The sequence below is a fragment of the Ranitomeya imitator genome, chromosome 2 (genome assembly GCF_032444005.1).
Source record: "Ranitomeya imitator isolate aRanImi1 chromosome 2, aRanImi1.pri, whole genome shotgun sequence".
Taxonomy (NCBI): Eukaryota; Metazoa; Chordata; class Amphibia; order Anura; family Dendrobatidae; genus Ranitomeya; species Ranitomeya imitator.
The window spans coordinates 535,747,830-535,767,472 of record NC_091283.1 but is presented as its reverse complement, the minus strand read 5'-3'; the positions used below and the strand labels follow the sequence as shown (position 1 = coordinate 535,767,472).

General features: G+C 44.6%; 1 protein-coding gene across 1 annotated transcript in view; it reads right to left on the bottom strand.

Moving 5' to 3' along the window:
- Nucleotides 1–19,643, bottom strand: part of RND2 (Rho family GTPase 2) — a 218,510-nt gene that overhangs the window by 66,440 nt on the left and 132,427 nt on the right. The window contains exon 3 of the mRNA XM_069751884.1: nucleotides 1,530–1,639. Within this exon, the coding sequence (XP_069607985.1) occupies nucleotides 1,530–1,639 (110 nt within the window). The remainder of the gene's footprint in view (nucleotides 1–1,529; nucleotides 1,640–19,643) is intronic.

Below are 19,643 nucleotides of genomic sequence, written 5' to 3'. Positions count from 1 at the left end.
AACAACTTTTGGGGTCCAATTTCTCCTGTTACCCTAGGGAAAATACAAAACTGGGGGCTAAAAAATAATTTTTGTGGGAAAAAAATTTTGTTTTATTTTTATGGCTCTGCATTATAAACTTCTGTGAAGCCCTTGGTGGGTCAAAGTGCTCACCACACATCCAGATAAGTTCCTTAGGGGGTCTACTTTCCAAAATGGTGTCACTTGTGGGGGGTTTCAATGTTTAGGCACATCAGTGGCTCTCCAAACGCAACATGGCGTCCCATCTCAATTTCTGTCAATTTTGCATTGAAAAGTCAAACGGCGCTCCTTCCCTTCCGAGCTCTCCCATGCGCCCAAACAGTGGTTTACTGCCACATATGGGGTATCAGCGTACTCAGGACAAATTGGACAACAACTCTTGAGGTCCAATTTCTTCTCTTACCCTTGGAAAAATAAAAAATTGGGGGCAAAAATATAATTTTTGTGAAAAAATATGATTTTTTATTTTTACGGTTCTGCATTATAAACTTCTGTGAAGCACTTGGTGGGTCAAAGTGCTCACCACACCTCTAGATAAGTTCCTTAGGGGGTCTACTTTCCAAAATGGTGTCACTTGTGGGGGGTTTCAATGTTTAGCCACATCAGGGGCTCTCCAAACGAAACATGGCGTCCCATCTCAATTTCTGTCAATTTTGCATTGAAAAGTCAAACGGCGCTCCTTCCCTTCCGAGCTCTCCCATGCGCCCAAACAGTGGTTTACTGCCACATATGGGGTATCAGCGTACTCAGGACAAATTGGACAACAACTTTTGGGGTCCATTTTCTCCTGTTATCCTTGGTAAAATAAAACAAATTGGAGCTGAAGTAAATTTTTTGTGTAAAAAAGTTAAATGTTCATTTTTATTTAAACATTCCAAAAATTCCTATTAAACACCTGAAGGGTTAATAAACTTCATGAATGTGGTTTTGAGCACCTTGAGGGGTGCAGTTTTTAGAATGGTGTCACACTTGGGCATTTTCTATCATATAGACCCCTCAAAATGACTTCAAATGAGATGTGGTCCCTAAAAAAAAATGGTGTTGTAAAAATGAGAAATTGCTGGTCAACTTTTAACCCTTATAACTCCCTAACAAAAAAAAAAATTGGTTCCAAAATTATGCTGATGTAAAGGAGACATGTGGGAAATGTTACTTATTAAGTATTTTATGTGACATATCTCTGTGATTTAATTGCATAAAAATTCAAAGTTTTAAAATTGCGAAATTTTCAAAATTTTCGCCAAATTTCCGTTTTTTTCACAAATAAACGCAGGTAATATCAAAGAAATTTTACCACTATCATGAAGTACAATATGTCACGAGAAAACAATGTCAGAATCACCAGGATCCGTTGAAGCGTTTCGGAGTTATAACCTCATAAAGGGACAGTGGTCAGAATTGTAAAAATTGGCCTGGTCTTTGACGTGCAAACCACCCTTGGGGGTAAAGGGGTTAAGTTGATAGGTTCACATTAGGGCAGCTCTACATTAGTACATCATTCTACTTACCTTTTTTAATACACTGTCTAATGTTTCTGGACGGCTGATATCAAAACAGATGAGCACAGCATCAGATTCTGGGTACGCCAGAGGACGGACATTGTCATAATACGCTGAGCCTGCAAATGGAGAAACACATTAGCCAATTCCATTCAATGTCTATATATCTTATCCCTGAGCTAAGAGAGATTAGTAAATGTCTTTCTATCACTTACACATTATAATACAGCAATAAAACTTTCAGGAGAAAAAACATTAAGGTCCTGCACTCATGGGTAGAAATGAAAGCATTATTATAAGCTGTCCAGCACATCGTGCCCAAAGTCCTTTATGCTGTACTGCAGATAATTGGGTTTTACTGAACCCTTTGGCCTTTTTTGGCGTCGACCATCTTTCAAAGGCAGCTGTATGTACGGAGCACCTTCCTGCCTGCACCAGAGGGAGACCTCAATGAAGGCAATTTCCAAACTGAAATCTTTCGGTTTCTTCATCTCCAATGCTGTTAGCAATTATAGTTTCTTAGGCACAATGGATGGAGAAAACACTAAAGAGACTACTTTTAAGTTGATTTTGTTAAGAGATGCCATATATTAGATCAGAGGATGTCCAAACATACTGGACCTCCACAAAACTGCTTTGATGCCAACTTCCTGAACTTCCATTGACGTGACAGTGGTGCTATGACAAGCGCCACAGCCCTTTTATGGTTTACCAAGCACTGCAAGCACTCAGCGGTTGTGTCTAAAAATGATCTGCAGTACTGCAAAAAGAAAAGAGTAGAAAAGAGCTGCAGTGCCAGGCACAGCCACTGACGGATGTTTGCTATGTGAAGTAAACAGGCAACGAAGCCCCTTCACTTAGCTGATGGTGGGGACAGGACTGCCATCTGGGCATTACTGCCCTTACTGGTGTATGGGGCCCGGTGAGCAAAAGCAAAGAGGGAGGACCTGAACTCAGTCCAGGCCCCTCCTCTTTTGCTTCTGCTCACTGGGCCCCCAGTGTATAATAATGTATTGTGCGCCAGCGCACCACACATCTCGATGCAGGGAGCTTTCCTGGACCTCCACAATCATCAAAACAGAATGGCAACGCAGCTCCAGGGGAGCTCCCGCCACCTTCTCTCTGACATGCTGGTGACACCACCAATGTGATGACATCATAGGCATGTACATGTGCCAGGATATTAGAAGTGGAGCTGCAGGGGATCATATGAGATGTAAATATGAAAAACTTTTTTTTAATAAAATTAATTAAATGGGTGTAGGGGGAGCAAATTATGATGAATTGAGGGAGGGGATAGGGGGCAATAAATGATGAAGTATTGAGGCAACATAATGAATAGGGAATAGGGGGTGGGTGACAGCAAATGATGAATCCAAGGTGGAAGGTAGAGAGAGCAAATGATGAAATGAGGGTGGGGGACAGCAAATGATAATGAATTGACAGTAAAGGTGGGGAGAGCACATAATGATCAATGGGGGTGGAGTAAAGGATTATATATTGAATGTAGGGGAGGTCAAAATAGGACAAATTGGGAGATGGGGGAGAGTAAATTTCGTATTGGGTGTGGAGGAAACCAAATGAATTGAGGGTGGGGGAGAGCAGTTGATATGAGGCTGGAGGTGGGAGAGCGGACATAAAAATGAGTTGAGGTGGAGGGGGCCACGTAAATATCAGGAATCGTGGGAGCGGGAAGTACAAAGTGGGGGGTTTGAGGATGCAGTAGTGTGACTGGTAATGAAGTGGGGAAGTACAATTGCTAATTGATTTGTATATTTATTGTGTAAGGTAAGTGCCCCTTTATATTTAGTGGGGGCACAGTGGTGGATTACAATTTATATTTGGAATGGTAGGTTGCATAATAACTACCGTAATTATATATTAATTGTGGGTTCAGCTTTGTAGTGTAGACGTTCGTGGACAAGTATGGAATGTGCTCTGGAAAGAATGCTCCAGATAACTTATTTTCTGCAGAGATGAGTCCTAGCTGGAAGGAGTAATGGCAGTCTGTTCTGGATGAAGAATAAAAGGGAAGATGAAGAACTTCTACTAGAGACGTCACAGGAGAGTCAGTGTGTTACCGGTACACACTGTATACTTTATACAGAGCTCCTGTGTATAATGACACCGGTGATCATTGTATTACCAAAAATGTTGCCAATATGGGGCCTTGAGAACACTGGAGGCATCCCTGGGTGGGGGTGCTGAGAGTTGGACGTCTGATATTGATCGGATTAGGGTAAAGAAGTGTTTTTATCCCCTACCCCCACCCTACACAGCAGTACCACTGCCTATGTGTCAGCATGTGTAAAATTAGAAACTCAATGCAGCCAATCAATTCACAAGTGAATGATCCGTCTTAATTGCGGACTATAGACTGACATCAATAGTGGTCAATAACTTGCCAGTAGAAAGTCAAGTCAGTCAAGGAGAAAGTGAGATTTCTATTACAATGTGTGTCTAAGTGCAAAATCTCCATGTGTTTCTTTATACTGCAGATCTATAAATGCCTCCTTTTCTCCATATCATTACATGAAAAAAATGGCAAGAAGACATGTCAAAAAAAGGAAAACTAAATATAAAACAAGTTATGCAGTAAACTTGAAATTTACTCACAGCTTGTAAAAACACTCCAATCTTTTATTGATAGTTCACATGAAATACCACACGTTAAGATTAAGTGTTACAATAGCACAAATCACCTCAAATTGAACCCAACACACAGTAAGCAGAATGCAGTCACAAAAGCTATGTCCAGAGAGCCAGCAGCAGAGAGACTATACATCCACATTGGACATTATTGCAATATAACTGCACAGGCACTAGAGGTCCATTCTCTCTGGGCCACAAGCAGAACCTCCACGTGAGTCAGACTGTCCCCGCCACGTTCCACTTCCCTCCTTCAATTCATCCTTAAATATTGTAAGACTGCCCCCCTCATCCATATATAGTGCTAGACTATGCCTATGGAAAATGCCCAAATGGTGACAAAAACACCACTTTGTTCTTCACCTTGAAAACCACTAGGCTTTCGCCTTGAAAACTGCCAGGCTGCTCTCTGAATAGAATGGCCCCATGAATAGCTCAGAGGTCCCCCATTGACTAATGCCAGGTGGCCCAGTTTGTCATCATGTCACTTCATCTCCTGATAGTGATCTTTGTCATTCTCTTCGGCTCCAGGAGATTGCCATGCTAAGAAACAGTTTTCGTGAGAATTAGCTATGCGAATTAAACACTGTTCCCAACGTTCAACTTTCAGAACAATGGCATGGCCACTGTTATAGGAGGTATGGCACTTGGCCAGCAGGCAGCCATTTCTCTGATTTTGAGTTTTGCAATTTCATCTTATTATGACCTTGTGATACATAATGCTTTCTATAAATACACAAATAAAATTGTGATATACTAGAGGTGCTCCAATAAGTGAATGACAAGTCAACTAGTCACGGACACAAAGCTTCTTCCCCACCTTATATTTTGTGGCGCCAAATAATCTAGAAAGAAATGAACATAATTATCCCAAACAACAATCATTTCAATTGGACCATTAAAAGAAATCATTGCAAGTATGATAACCGCAATATATGATCATGTAGTAGAAAAGTGTCTTTTCTGTTTGCAAGTTACTTCTTCTAGACAGGCGTCCCTTCTTATTAAACTGCTTCTTGCCCAATTCATTTTGACACATGATGGAAAACACAAGAGTTGACACTTTTCATAACTGGAATTTGGCTGCGAGCACAAACCACCAAAGAGTGAAATCATTTTCGGTGCATAAAAGCATACCTGTGACATATACACACAGACCTTGCCTTGTATAATCACAGAAAGTCAACCCGAGCTGAGCAATCAGGTCAGACTGGATAGTTGCCTGCAGGAAGCTTATATCCCAACCTCCCGTGCTGCAGACACACATAGCAACATAATACATGAGAGACAACACACGTCAAATCTAATCTCAAAGTAAATGGAACCTGGATAACACCGCAAATTCGCCCACAATCGTTGACTCGAGATAGGAAAGGTGACACCCGGTCTGTACCGCTTCTCCTCAAAAATGTCATTAAAGAGTATGAGAAATGGCTGTGACTTGTTGTCTGTCAAGATTAAAGTCCTACTCGGCAATAACTTCCATATATCGGTATCTGGGTAAGCCAACGTCAACCAATATGGCACCATTAGAGTCCCAGTATAGGTCGTCATGCATTGATATTATGCACCTCTATACTCATGAATTTCCAACATTTGCTGACAAAGCTTGTAGGGACCTGCTATGAGGCAATGTCAGCCAAATATTGGCGGTCACCAGGGTTGTGAAACTAGCAAAGCTCCTGTATTTCCATACTCATGACTTCAGCTCGAACGTCTTCAAAAACAGATCATGCATAACTAGTATTACCAAACTGAACGTGCCGTATAGAGAAGAATGATAGCATGTGTTCCCTGTGTTCACTCCAAAGACGTACTTACAGGTGCTGGAGTTGAAGTTGGCACATTATTTTACTGACCATCTGTGACTTCAGACTCCACTCCTGGTGGTCACTCAAGTTTGACAAATAGCTATGGCGGAGACGCATCTAGACAGCTTCACATCTCACTCTTCTTATTCCTATTCTGTGGGGAAATGCTCAGAAATTCGCAAATTTAAATGGAATGACTCAGCAGAAAATTACCTATTTATAGATCAGGTTTTTGTTAATATTTTTTTTTCTGCATATACGTATCTATGCCTATTCTGTACATATGTAATTATGTATATTTATACATACCTAATAGTGGGGGCGGGAATAAAATTATAAACATTTAGAAACCTTGCAATTTTCACACTCGTGACTGAGGCTATTCTACACTTATTCCTCGTGTTCCTTCAGGAAATCCACATACAGGTCCTTCTCAAAAAATTAGCATATAGTGTTAAATTTCATTATTTACCATAATGTAATGATTACAATTAAACTTTCATATATTATAGATTCATTATCCACCAACTGAAATTTGTCAGGTATTTTATTGTTTTAATACTGATGATTTTGGCATACAACTCCTGATAACCCAAAAAACCTGTCTCAATAAATTAGCATATCAAGAAAAGGTTCTCTAAACGACCTATTACCCTAATCTTCTGAATCAACTAATTAACTCTAAACACATGCAAAAGATACCTGAGGCTTTTATAAACTCCCTGCCTGGTTCATTACTCAAAACCCCCATCATGGGTAAGACTAGCGACCTGACAGATGTCAAGAAGGCCATCATTGACACCCTCAAGCAAGAGGGTAAGACCCAGAAAGAAATTTCTCAACAAATAGGCTGTTCCCAGAGTGCTGTATCAAGGCACCTCAATGGTAAGTCTGTTGGAAGGAAACAATGTGGCAGAAAACGCTGTACAACGAGAAGAGGAGACCGGACCCTGAGGAAGATTGTGGAGAAGGACCGATTCCAGACCTTGGGGAACCTGAGGAAGCAGTGGACTGAGTCTGGTGTGGAAACATCCAGAGCCACCGTGCACAGGCGTGTGCAGGAAATGGGCTACAGGTGCCGCATTCCCCAGGTAAAGCCACTTTTGAGCTACAGAGAAGCAGCACTGGACTGTTGCTAAGTGGTCCCAAGTACTTTTTTCTGATGAAAGCAAATTTTGCATGTCATTCGGAAATCAAGGTGCCAGAGTCTGGAGGAAGACTGGGGAGAAGGAAATGCCAAAATGCCTGAAGTCCAGTGTCAAGTACCCACAGTCAGTGATGGTGTGGGGTGCCATGTCAGCTGCTGGTGTTGGTCCACTGTGTTTCATCAAGGGCAGGGTCAATGCAGCTAGCTATCAGGAGATTTTGGAGCACTTCATGCTTCCATCGGCTGAAATGCTTTATGGAGATGAAGATTTCATTTTTCAGCACGACCTGGCACCTGCTCACAGTGCCAAAACCACTGGTAAATGGTTTACTGACCATGGTATTACTGTGCTCAATTGGCCTGCCAACTCTCCTGACCTGAACCCCATAGAGAATCTGTGGGATATTGTGAAGAGAAAGTTGAGAGACGCAAGACCCAACACTCTGGATGAGCTTAAGGCCGCTATTGAAGCATCCTGGGCCTCCATAACATCTCAGCAGTGTCACAGGCTGATTGCCTCCATGCCACGCCGCATTGAAGCAGTCATTTCTGCCAAAGGATTCCCGACCAAGTATTGAGTGCATAACTGAACATTATTATTTGATGGTTTTTTTGTTTGTTATTAAAAAACACTTTTATTTGATTGGATGGGTGAAATATGCTAATTTATTGAGACAGGTTTTTTGGGTTATCAGGAGTTGTATGCCAAAATCATCAGTATTAAAACAATAAAAGACCTGACAAATTTCAGTTGGTGGATAATGAATCTATAATATATGAAAGTTTAATTGTAATCATTACATTATGGTAAATAATGAAATTTAACACTATATGCTAATTTTTTGAGAAGGACCTGTATATCAGCCACAATGAACAGGATCAGACCTCATCTTTTGTGTTGGGCATCTAATGAGCGTGTGAAAAGGTAATTGTGATGTGAGGGAGAGCGGTGACATCACCTATTGTGAATGGTGCCTCCGATTTACCCTTCATTGTAATCCAACCTGGTATGATAAAGAAACTGCTGTTAGATTGGCCCCCAGTGGCCAGTGTGAAAATTGCAAGATTTGTAATTTTTATTTATTTTTATAAATGCAGGATAAGATATGAAAAAAAAGTCAAAATATAAAAAGAAAAAGGAGTATATCTATACTGCTAAAATCAGGGTTGTGTTAAATGCTAGCCATTTTGGATAAGATTCCCTTTAAACTGGTCTCAGCCTATTGTTTGTCGGGCATTCCAACTTCCTATCCGTTTTAGGATTTAAATGGTATTACACTTCTGATCACATTTGAGATGTTCAGTGGTGAGGTAAAGGAGTCTAGGGTGAAGGCCACGTTCACACAGTCAGTTTTTGGTCAGTATTTTACATCAGTATTTGAAAGCCAAAACGTGGCTATAGGCGGCTTCTATGCCCTGAAACTACATTAATATGTAGCCATATGTTTTCTGTAAGACTGAAGGTTTTATATCAAATACAACCAGAGTTAAATATGTTCTAACAATCTGAGTATCCAGACGATAAGAAATTGTCAGGACATAATGTAAACTACGGTACTAAGTTATAACTTTCTTTCGCACCGGTTAATGCACCTGTCCTGTGCTGTCCAGCCATCAGTCACTGCCATAAATTTATACAGAGACATTATTACATTGTAAACTGGCATGAGCAAGGTCCCTCATTACCGCTCGCTGTATCCGTGATATATGATCATAAATACAGGATCATAAAAGTAATAACTGCTGTCACCCAAAGCATGGTGGCCATTTCAAAATGAGAAGAAACAAGTGTTTTACAAGGCACATTAAAGGGTTAATGGTCTGGAAAGTCACATCTGCCTCTTTCCTATATCCATAAGCACAATGATGGCTAACCTGGCGAGAAGAGACAAAGTGCTAAATTATGTATGACCCCACATCCGGGCAGGGACGGGCGATACGCACAGCAGGTGACAGCTGCAGGATGACACTAAGTGGCAAAGTGGTTTTCAGAGTCAACAGTCGGGTGGGTAGAAAAAGTAAGAAAACAGAGGTCAAGGACTGAATGAGAAGGGTGAACAAATACATTGGCTTCTGACTATTTTTTAAAGACTTAATTAGTAACAAGGAAACATATTTAAAAAAGCAAAGCTATAATAAAGCTAATGACATTTTTTCTAGGGAGACTGGGCAAAAAAAATATTATCACAATTACCACTGGTAGAAGAGTAAGCACCCGGCTACGGCAGGAAAACAACTCAACTGAAGGCGTCATGCCAATAATAGTATTAGAGAAGAAAAAAAGCAGTGCTTCCAGTATAACAGTGCCACCTAGTGCTCAGTTTATAGCGAAGTACTCATACTTCCATACTACAAAACAAATAAATTGTATACAATCTCCACTGTATTTCTAGATCTCAAATTACCGTAACAGACCATGGTATGGCCATGGGTCCAGCACTCCCTAAGGGACCCCAACCCCTACACATTATTGGAGCACAACTGACAGGACCTAGAGGATAAAACCGGATTTTCCCCCATTACGGTCTTGTTTGAAGTTGTAGAAGGAATAATTAGCTACATTGCATAGTGTGACAGTGTGAGGTGTGTGAAAATCCGCAGCCTTCTGTAGAAATTCATTAACTCTACTACTAGATTGACACAGGGATGCAAAGTGAATGACAAGAGAACATCATCTAATTGTATGCTGGATACCAACAATGATTTCATGCACTTTACAATGACACCGCTACTATCATGGTAGATGTCCTAAGTAAATCCATAATCAGATAGACCACTTCCGTCATGCTCTCTATGGTCCATCCTACTCCAAAAGGGACCCTACATTCCAAACCACTTCCCCTTATTCACATTTTATCTACCGGAAGGTATTTTACGTGCTGTGGAATAAATGTATATATATATCCGAAAAAAGAAACAAGGTGGCACTCACAGCCTGTATAAAATGTTCTAATCATTCTCTCGCTGCAATATTTTAAAGAAATGAAATAAATGTATGTTTTACACAGATGGCGAGTGCCACCTTTTTCTGGACATTTGTTTAATCTTTTTTCAGGTGTGCACCCAAATTCTTTTTTTTGACCGGTATCTTTGTGCTGTCTCATGAGGCATAAGTGGCAGTTCTTTTAGGGATGTGGTGCCGCTGCTGTGTATGTGTGTACATATGTGCGTGTACGTATATGCGTGTACATACAGAGGGGGAAATAAGTATTTGATCCCTTGTTGACTTTGTAAGTTTGCCCACTGACAAAGACATGAACAGTCTATAATTTTAAGGGTAGGTTAATTTTAACATTGAGAGATCAGAAAATCACATTCAGCAAGGGAACAAATAATTATTTCCTTCACTGTATGCGTGTGTACACGTGTGTGTGTGAGAGAGTGTGTGTGTGTGTGTGTGTTAGGGTACCGTCACACAGTGGCATTTTGATCGCTACGACGGCACGATTTGTTACGTTCCAGCGATATATCCGTGACGTTCCAGCGATCTCGCTGTGTCTGACACGCTCCTGCGATCAGGGACCCCGCTGAGAATCGTACGTCGTAGCAGATCGTTTGAAACTTTCTTTCGTCGTCTAGTGTCCCGCTGTGGCGGCATGATCGCATGGTGTAACAAAGGTGTGCACGATATTGCATACGATGTGCGCATAGTAACCAACGGCTTCTACATCGCACATACGTCATGAAATTATCGCTCCAGCGTCGTACATTGCAAAGTGTGACAGCAGTCTACGACGCTGGAGCGATATTGTTACGATGCTGGAGCGTCACGGATCGTGCCGTCGCAGTGATCAAAATGCCACTGTGTGACGGTACCCTTAGAGAGAGAAAGTGTGTGTGTGTGTGTGTGTGTGTGTGTGTGTGTGTGAGAGAGAGCGCGAGAGAGAGCGCGAGAGAGAGCGCGCGTGCGTGTACAAAAAAAATAAAAATTTGGTCTCCACTAAGATGGCTCCGCCGACGTCTGCGCAGTAGAAGCTATTGGCAATCTGATATATGATACTGCGCAGGTGGCGCCATCTTGGAGGAGACAATTTTTTTTTCTCCAGCAAGATGGCCCGGCAGCACAGTAGCACATATCAGATCGCCGATAGCTCCTACTGCGCTGGCGCCATTTCAAACGGATTTTTTTTTGCTTTTAGGAACTCATGGACAACATGAAATAAAAGGATTATATACACATTATATATAATATCACTGGTGCCTGCCTGCAGAAAGTTTTTTTTTCTTCTCAAGATATAGATACCTTATATGTATATCTTGAAAAAAAAAAAACCTTCTGCAGGCAGGCGCCAGTGGTGGTGCTTGTGCTGCAGCATATATAATGTGTAGGTAATCCTTTTCTTTCATGTTGTCCATGGATTCCTTTATTAAAAAAAAAAAAATCAGTTTGAAAAAGGCCCCAGTGAAGTAGCAGCTATTGGCGATCTGATAGCTGCTACTGTGCAGGCGCCAGTGGCGCAATCTTGCTAGAGAAAAAATGTCTTCTCCCAGATGGCACCACCTGCGCAGTAGCATATGGGTATACATTTCATGATTGGTGGGACTCCTGCTCACTGGCTACATGCCTTTAACTGTTTCCACAGTCCATATCGGCAGTTGTTCCTAATTCTACAGTTCGTCACATTCACTGGAATGGGATGAGCTGGTGTACCATTATGTGTCAGGCTCTGACCCCTCCCCTCCCCCAAAAAAATCAACATTGTTGGTCAATGTGGTAATTAAACCCATCAGCAAATCTTCATTTCCAGCATAGCGCCACCATAAGGGAAAATAAGCATTGCAATTCCCATTGAAATCATAAAAGGACACAAATGGACAAAAATATTATCAAATATGGAATGTGTCCGTACAACTTGTATCTTTTATTTTGCAGGTTCTTGTTCCAAGTTCCAAGCCTTTATCCAGTTAAGCCATTGATTCCAGCTTGGCGCCAGCATTCGGCCGTGGCCCCTGCTGTTTGTTGTACGTTTCAGTTGACTCCTTACACAACGCATCAGAACCTTAGTGATTTCAAATCCTTCTGCACACAGCAAGCTGAAAAGCGTCTGCCGGAAAGGACTTATTTATTGACATGAAATGGAGTAACTGCTATAAAATGGACCTGCAATGTGAATACTACATTAATGCCAAGGTTTGGAAGCAATAATTATTTGGTAATGTTGTCAGCTGACCTTCACATCCATAGTATCACATTATATACGGTACACCTCCAATCTTGGCAGCTTGATCCGGCTCTGACAATGTCCATCACAACCATGAGAAATGCATCACTAAGCTGTAATGAACATATTAAAGTTTTCCGCAAAACACAAGACATATTGCCACTGCGCTTTAGACATGGCCTTGGAAAAGACAAGCAGATGCATAGTGGTGAATATGATACAAGCTCAGAAAATAAAAGCATGAGGCATTGTAATAACAGAATGGGGATTCCCTCTAATATTTAAAGTCACCAAATACTATGTATGATAGACAGATAAATAGACAGACAGATAGATATACAGATATCGAGACAGATAGAATAGATATATATACAGAGAAATAGTGATAGAGCTAGAGATAGACAGATATATAGAGACAGAGAAGCAGAGATAGAAGAGATATACCGTACATACAGAGAGATAATGATAGTGAGAGAGAATAGATATTTATACAGAGAGATAGTGATAGAGAGACATATAAATAGAGACAGAGACGCAGATAGAGAGATAGTAATAAATAAAATATTATATATATATATATATATATATATATATATACATACATACACACACACATACACACACACACATATACACACACAGACATTCTGCTGTAAGCGCCGGCCGTAAAGCAGAGCGGCGCCGGCCGGCGCTGACAGGATGCAGGAGTGCAGGGAAGCGGACGCCGGGGACGTGACAGGCACCGGAATGTGAGTATGTGGGTTTTTTTACATTTACAATGGTAACCAGGGTAAATATCGGGTTACTAAGCGCGGCCCTGCGCTTAGTAACCCGATGTTTACCCTGGTTACCAGTGAACACATCGCTGGATCGGCGTCACACATGCCGATTCAGCAATGTCAGCGGGTGATCCAGCGACGAAATAAAGTTCTGGCCTTCTAGCTCCGACCAGCGATGTCACAGCAGGATTCTGATCGCTGCTGCGTGTCAAACACAACGATATCACTATCCAGGACGCTGCAACGTCACGGATCGCTATCGTTATTGTTGTAATGTTGTTCAGTGTGAAGGTACCTTAACTCCCAGTTGCAGTTTCGAAGCCTGATTACTTTTGTTTTCAGGAAAGATAAGCAGCTGACAAAGTGGTTTGGCAGTGGCTTTATCCTCTCCCCTGAAAACACAAACATTCACATGTATATGGAGGTCTAAAGGTACCGTCACACTAAGCGACGCTGCAGCGATACCGACAACGATCCGGATCGCTGCAGCATCGCTGTTTGGTCTCTGGAGAGCTGTCACACAGACCGCTCTCCAGCGACCAACGATGCCGGTAACCAGGGTAAACATCGGGTTACTAAGCGCTGTGTGACGCCGATTCAGCGATGTCTTCGCTGGTAGCCAGGGTAAACATCGGGTTACTAAGCGCAGGGCCGCGCTTAGTAACCCGATGTTTACCCTGGTTACCATCGTTAAAGTAAAAAAAACAAACACTACATACTTACAGTGGAGCAAAAAAGTATTTAGTCAGTCAGCAATAGTGCAAGTTCCACCACTTAAAAAGATGAGAGGCGTCTGTAATTTACATCATAGGTAGACCTCAACTATGGGAGACAAACTGAGAAAAAAAAAATCCAGAAAATCACATTGTCTGTTTTTTTAACATTTTATTTGCATATTATGGTGGAAAATAAGTATTTGGTCAGAAACAAAATTTCATCTCAATACTTTGTAATATATCCTTTGTTGGCAATGACAGAGGTCAAACGTTTTCTTTAAGTCTTCACAAGGTTGCCACACACTGTTGTTGGTATGTTGGCCCATTCCTCCATGCAGATCTCCTCTAGAGCAGTGATGTTTTTGGCTTTTCGCTTGGCAACACGGACTTTCAACTCCCTCCAAAGGTTTTCTATAGGGTTGAGATCTGGAGACTGGCTAGGCCACTCCAGGACCTTGAAATGCTTCTTACGAAGCCACTCCTTCGTTGCCCTGGCGGTGTGCTTTGGATCAATGTCATGTTGAAAGACCCAGCCACGTTTCATCTTCAATGCCCTTGCTGATGGAAGGAGGTTTGCACTCAAAATCTCACGATACATGGCCCCATTCATTCTTTCATGTACCCGGATCAGTCGTCCTGGCCCCTTTGCAGAGAAACAGCCCCAAAGCATGATGTTTCCACCACCATGCTTTACAGTAGGTATGGTGTTTGATGGATGCATCTCAGTATTCTTTTTTCTCCAAACACGACAAGTTGTGTTTCTACCAAACAGTTCCAGTTTGGTTTCATCAGACCATAGGACATTTTATTTTTCTTTATTTTTTTTTTTATATAGCGCTAACATATTCCGCAGCGCTTTACATTTTTTGCACACATTATCATCGCTGTCCCAGATGGGGCTCACAATCTAAATTCCCTATCAGGATGTCTTTGGAATGTGGGAGGAAACCGGAGTGCCCGGAGGAAACCCACGCAAACACGGAGAGAACATACAAACTCTTTGCAGATGTTGTCCTTGGTGGGGTTCGAACCCAGGACTCCAGCGCTGCAAGGCTGCTGTGCTAACCACTGCGCCACCGTGCCGCCCAAAACTCCTCTGGATCATCCAAATGCTCTCTAGCAAACTTTAGACGGGCCCGGACATGTACTGGCTTAAGCAGTGGGACACGTCTGGCACTGCAGGATCTGAGTCCATGGTGGCGTAGTGTGTTACTTATGGTAGGCCTTGTTACATTGGTCCCAGCTCTCTGCAGTTCATTCACTAGGTCCCCCCGCGTGGTTCTGGGATTTTTGCTCACCGTTCTTGTGATCATTCTGACCCCACGGGGTGGGATTTTGCGTGGAGCCCCAGATCGAGGGAGATTATTAGTGGTCTTGTATGTCTTCCATTTTCTAATTATTGCTCCCACTGTTGATTTCTTCACTCCAAGCTGGTTGGCTATTGCAGATTCAGTCTTCCCAGCCTGGTGCAGGGCTACAATTTTGTTTCTGGTGTCCTTTGACAGCTCTTTGGTCTTCACCATAGTGGAGTTTGGAGTCAGACTGTTTAAAGGTGTGCACAAGTGTCTTTTTATACTGATAAGTTTAAACAGGTGCCATTACTACAGGTAATGAGTGGAGGAAAGAGGAGACTCTTAAAGAAGAAGTTACAGGTCTGTGAGAGCCAGAAATCTTGATTGTTTGTTTCTGACTAGTGTTGAGCGATACCTTCCGATATCGGAAAGTATCGGTATCGGTTTGGATCGGCCGATATTCAAAAAATATCGGATATCGCCGATACCGATACCCGATCCCAATGCAAGTCAATGGGACCAAAATATCGGAATTAAAATAAACCCTTTCTTTCCTTGTAGGTTCATTCTACATGAAGGAAAACAACTAAGAATAATGCCGGATGTATTTGGGGAGGTGGCGGAGACATTAAAGTCATAGAGGTTTATCCCAATCAAATAGAATAGCATGTTTTTTGTTTTTTTTTAAGACGTTCGGAGTGACAAAGATATTGACTATGTAAATTTTTTTTTTATTTTGTCAGATATTGATGTTTCACTATTCCACGCCCTTCCCCTTCTTTTTTTTCTTTTTTTTTTTCTTTTCCCACACTTTCATCTTCATCATCATCAGCATCTTTGACATCAACTTCTTCACCTTATTCATCTTCTTCTTCATCTTCTACCTATTTTTTTTTTTTTATTACATTCTTCATATTCATTTTATTCAACTATTATTATTCTTCTTATTCTACATATTCTTTTTATTCCACTGTTATTATTCTTCCTATTCTACTTCTTCATCATATTCTCATTTGTGACAGGCATTCCCGTAGTTGTTATCTATAAAAGTTTGAAGATTACACCTTCCGTTCTGCCAGTCACAAAAGTTACATTTGTCCGCGTTCAGTTTGGCCTGCAGCATCAGGCTTTATCCAGGGGCACCACGAGGAGGAACGGACTCACCCCCATACACTGCTTAGTCTTCTTCTGCATATAATTTAGATAATATCTTTTGCTCTGATATTAAGTCTTATGCTTAATGTTCTTCTGCTCTTTGTTCTGCAGCCTCTTGTTCTTCTGCTTCTCGGTCTTCCATGTTGTCGTCTCCAGGGTCGTCGTCTCCAGTGTCGTCATCTCCGCCGTCGTCGTCGTCGTCATCGGGGTGGTCTTCCGTGTCGTCGTCATCGTGGTGGTCTTCCGGGTCGTCGACGTTAGGGTCTTCAACTTGGAAATGTAGCAGAAGGTACAAGAAGGCTGAGAAAATGCCAAGAACCAGCTGATGGAACTGGAACTCGGATGGCTACCCGAAGGTTCAAGAGCCTATGGAACTACCGAGGACCAGCTGACGTTACTGGAACCCGGTTACTAAGCAGGAGGTACCCGTGCTAAAAAGCACTACCAAGGACCGCCTGACGTTGACGGAACTCGGATACCCAGAAGGAGGCACCTAAGCCAAAGGCTCTGCCCGGAACCAGCTGACGTTACTGGAACCAGGATGGGGAGCAGAAGGTACAAGAGCAAAAGACACTGCCGAGAACCAGCTGACGGTACTGGAACCCGGATGGGTAGCCGAAGGTCCAAGAGCCAATGGAACTACCGAGGACCAGCTGACGTTACTGGAACCCGGTTACTAAGCAGGAGGTACCCGTGCCTGAAAGCACTACCAAGGACCACCTGACGTTGGTGGAACTTGGATACCCAGAAGGAGGCACCTAAGCCAAAGGCTCTGCCCGGAACCAGCTGACGGTACTGGAACCAGGATGGGGAGCAGAAGGTACAAGAGCAAAAGACACTGCCGAGAACCAGCTGACGGTGCTGGAACCAGGTGGTGGACCCGAAGGCCCACAGGAGAGGAGAGAACAGCTAGGCCGCGAGGCAGCCGCAGTTACCGAACCCCAACAGTCCTACAGGGGGAGCTGGGCCTACTGGCACTACATAACCAGCCTTGACTACCAGTTCACGCAGCCCACATAGGAAGCTCCTAAACTGGAGGCACCCTGGAGTTGGCTAACTCGACCGCACCACGACGGGGCAAGCATAGGCGTCTCAGTGAAGTTGACACAACCCGGAAACAGCTGACGGTGCTGAAACCAGGCTTGGCACGAGGGAGTACCTGTGACAAGAACACTGCCGAGAACCAGCTGGCGGTGCTGGAACCCGGATGCGTTGCCCCAGTGTGCAAGAGCCAATGGCACGACCGAGGACCAGCTGACGGTGCTGGAACCCGGTTACTAAGCTGTAGGTGCCCGCGCTTAAAAGCACTACCAAGGACCGCCTGGCGTTGGCGGAACTCGGATACCCAGGAGGAGGCACCTAAGCCAAAGGCTCGGCCCGGAACCAGCTGACGGTGCTGGAACCAGGTGGTGGACCCGAAGGTCCACAGGAGAGGAGAGAACAGCTAGGCCGCGAGGCAGCCGCAGTTACCGAACCCCAACAGTCCTACAGGGGGAGCTGGGCCTACTGGCACTACAGAACCAGCCTTGACTACCAGTTCACGCAGCCCACATAGGAAGCTCCTAAACTGGAGGCACCCTGGAGTTGGCTAACCCGACCGCACCACGACGAGGCAAGCATAGGTGTCTCAGTGAGCTTGACACAACCCGGAAACAGCTGACGGTGCTGAAACCAGGCTTGGCACGAGGGAGTACCTGTGACAAAAACACTGCCGAGAACCAGCTGGCGGTGCTGGAACCCGGATGCGTTGCCCCAGTGTGCAAGAGCCAATGGCACGACCGAGGACCAGCTGACGGTGCTGGAACCCGGTTACTAAGCTGTAGGTGCCCGCGCTTAAAAGCACTACCAAGGACCGCCTGGCGTTGGCGGAACTCGGATACCCAGGAGGAGGCACCTAAGCCAAAGGCTCGGCCCGGAACCAGCTGACGGTGCTGGAACCAGGTGGTGGACCCCAAGGCCCACAGGAGAGGAGAGAACAGCTAGGCCGCGAGGCAGCCGCAGTTACCGAACCCCAACAGTCCTACAGGGGGAGCTGGGCCTACTGGCACTACAGAACCAGCCTTGACTACCAGTTCACGCAGCCCACATAGGAAGCTCCTAAACTGGAGGCACCCTGGAGTTGGCTAACCCGACCGCACCACGACGAGGCAAGCATAGGTGTCTCAGTGAGCTTGACACAACCCGGAAACAGCTGACGGTGCTGAAACCAGGCTTGGCACGAGGGAGTACCTGTGACAAAAACACTGCCGAGAACCAGCTGGCGGTGCTGGAACCCGGATGCGTTGCCCCAGTGTGCAAGAGCCAATGGCACGACCGAGGACCAGCTGACGGTGCTGGAACCCGGTTACTAAGCTGTAGGTGCCCGCGCTTAAAAGCACTACCAAGGACCGCCTGGCGTTGGCGGAACTCGGATACCCAGGAGGAGGCACCTAAGCCAAAGGCTCGGCCCGGAACCAGCTGACGGTGCTGGAACCAGGTGGTGGACCCCAAGGCCCACAGGAGAGGAGAGAACAGCTAGGCCGCGAGGCAGCCGCAGTTACCGAACCCCAACAGTCCTACAGGGGGAGCTGGGCCTACTGGCACTACAGAACCAGCCTTGACTACCAGTTCACGCAGCCCACATAGGAAGCTCCTAAACTGGAGGCACCCTGGAGTTGGCTAACCCGACCGCACCACGACGAGGCAAGCATAGGTGTCTCAGTGAGCTTGACACAACCCGGAAACAGCTGACGGTGCTGAAACCAGGCTTGGCACGAGGGAGTACCTGTGACAAAAACACTGCCGAGAACCAGCTGGCGGTGCTGGAACCCGGATGCGTTGCCCCAGTGTGCAAGAGCCAATGGCACGACCGAGGACCAGCTGACGGTGCTGGAACCCGGTTACTAAGCTGTAGGTGCCCGCGCTTAAAAGCACTACCAAGGACCGCCTGGCGTTGGCGGAACTCGGATACCCAGGAGGAGGCACCTAAGCCAAAGGCTCGGCCCGGAACCAGCTGACGGTGCTGGAACCAGGTGGTGGACCCCAAGGCCCACAGGAGAGGAGAGAACAGCTAGGCCGCGAGGCAGCCGCAGTTACCGAACCCCAACAGTCCTACAGGGGGAGCTGGGCCTACTGGCACTACAGAACCAGCCTTGACTACCAGTTCACGCAGCCCACATAGGAAGCTCCTAAACTGGAGGCACCCTGGAGTTGGCTAACCCGACCGCACCACGACGAGGCAAGCATAGGTGTCTCAGTGAGCTTGACACAACCCGGAAACAGCTGACGGTGCTGAAACCAGGCTTGGCACGAGGGAGTACCTGTGACAAAAACACTGCCGAGAACCAGCTGGCGGTGCTGGAACCCGGATGCGTTGCCCCAGTGTGCAAGAGCCAATGGCACGACCGAGGACCAGCTGACGGTGCTGGAACCC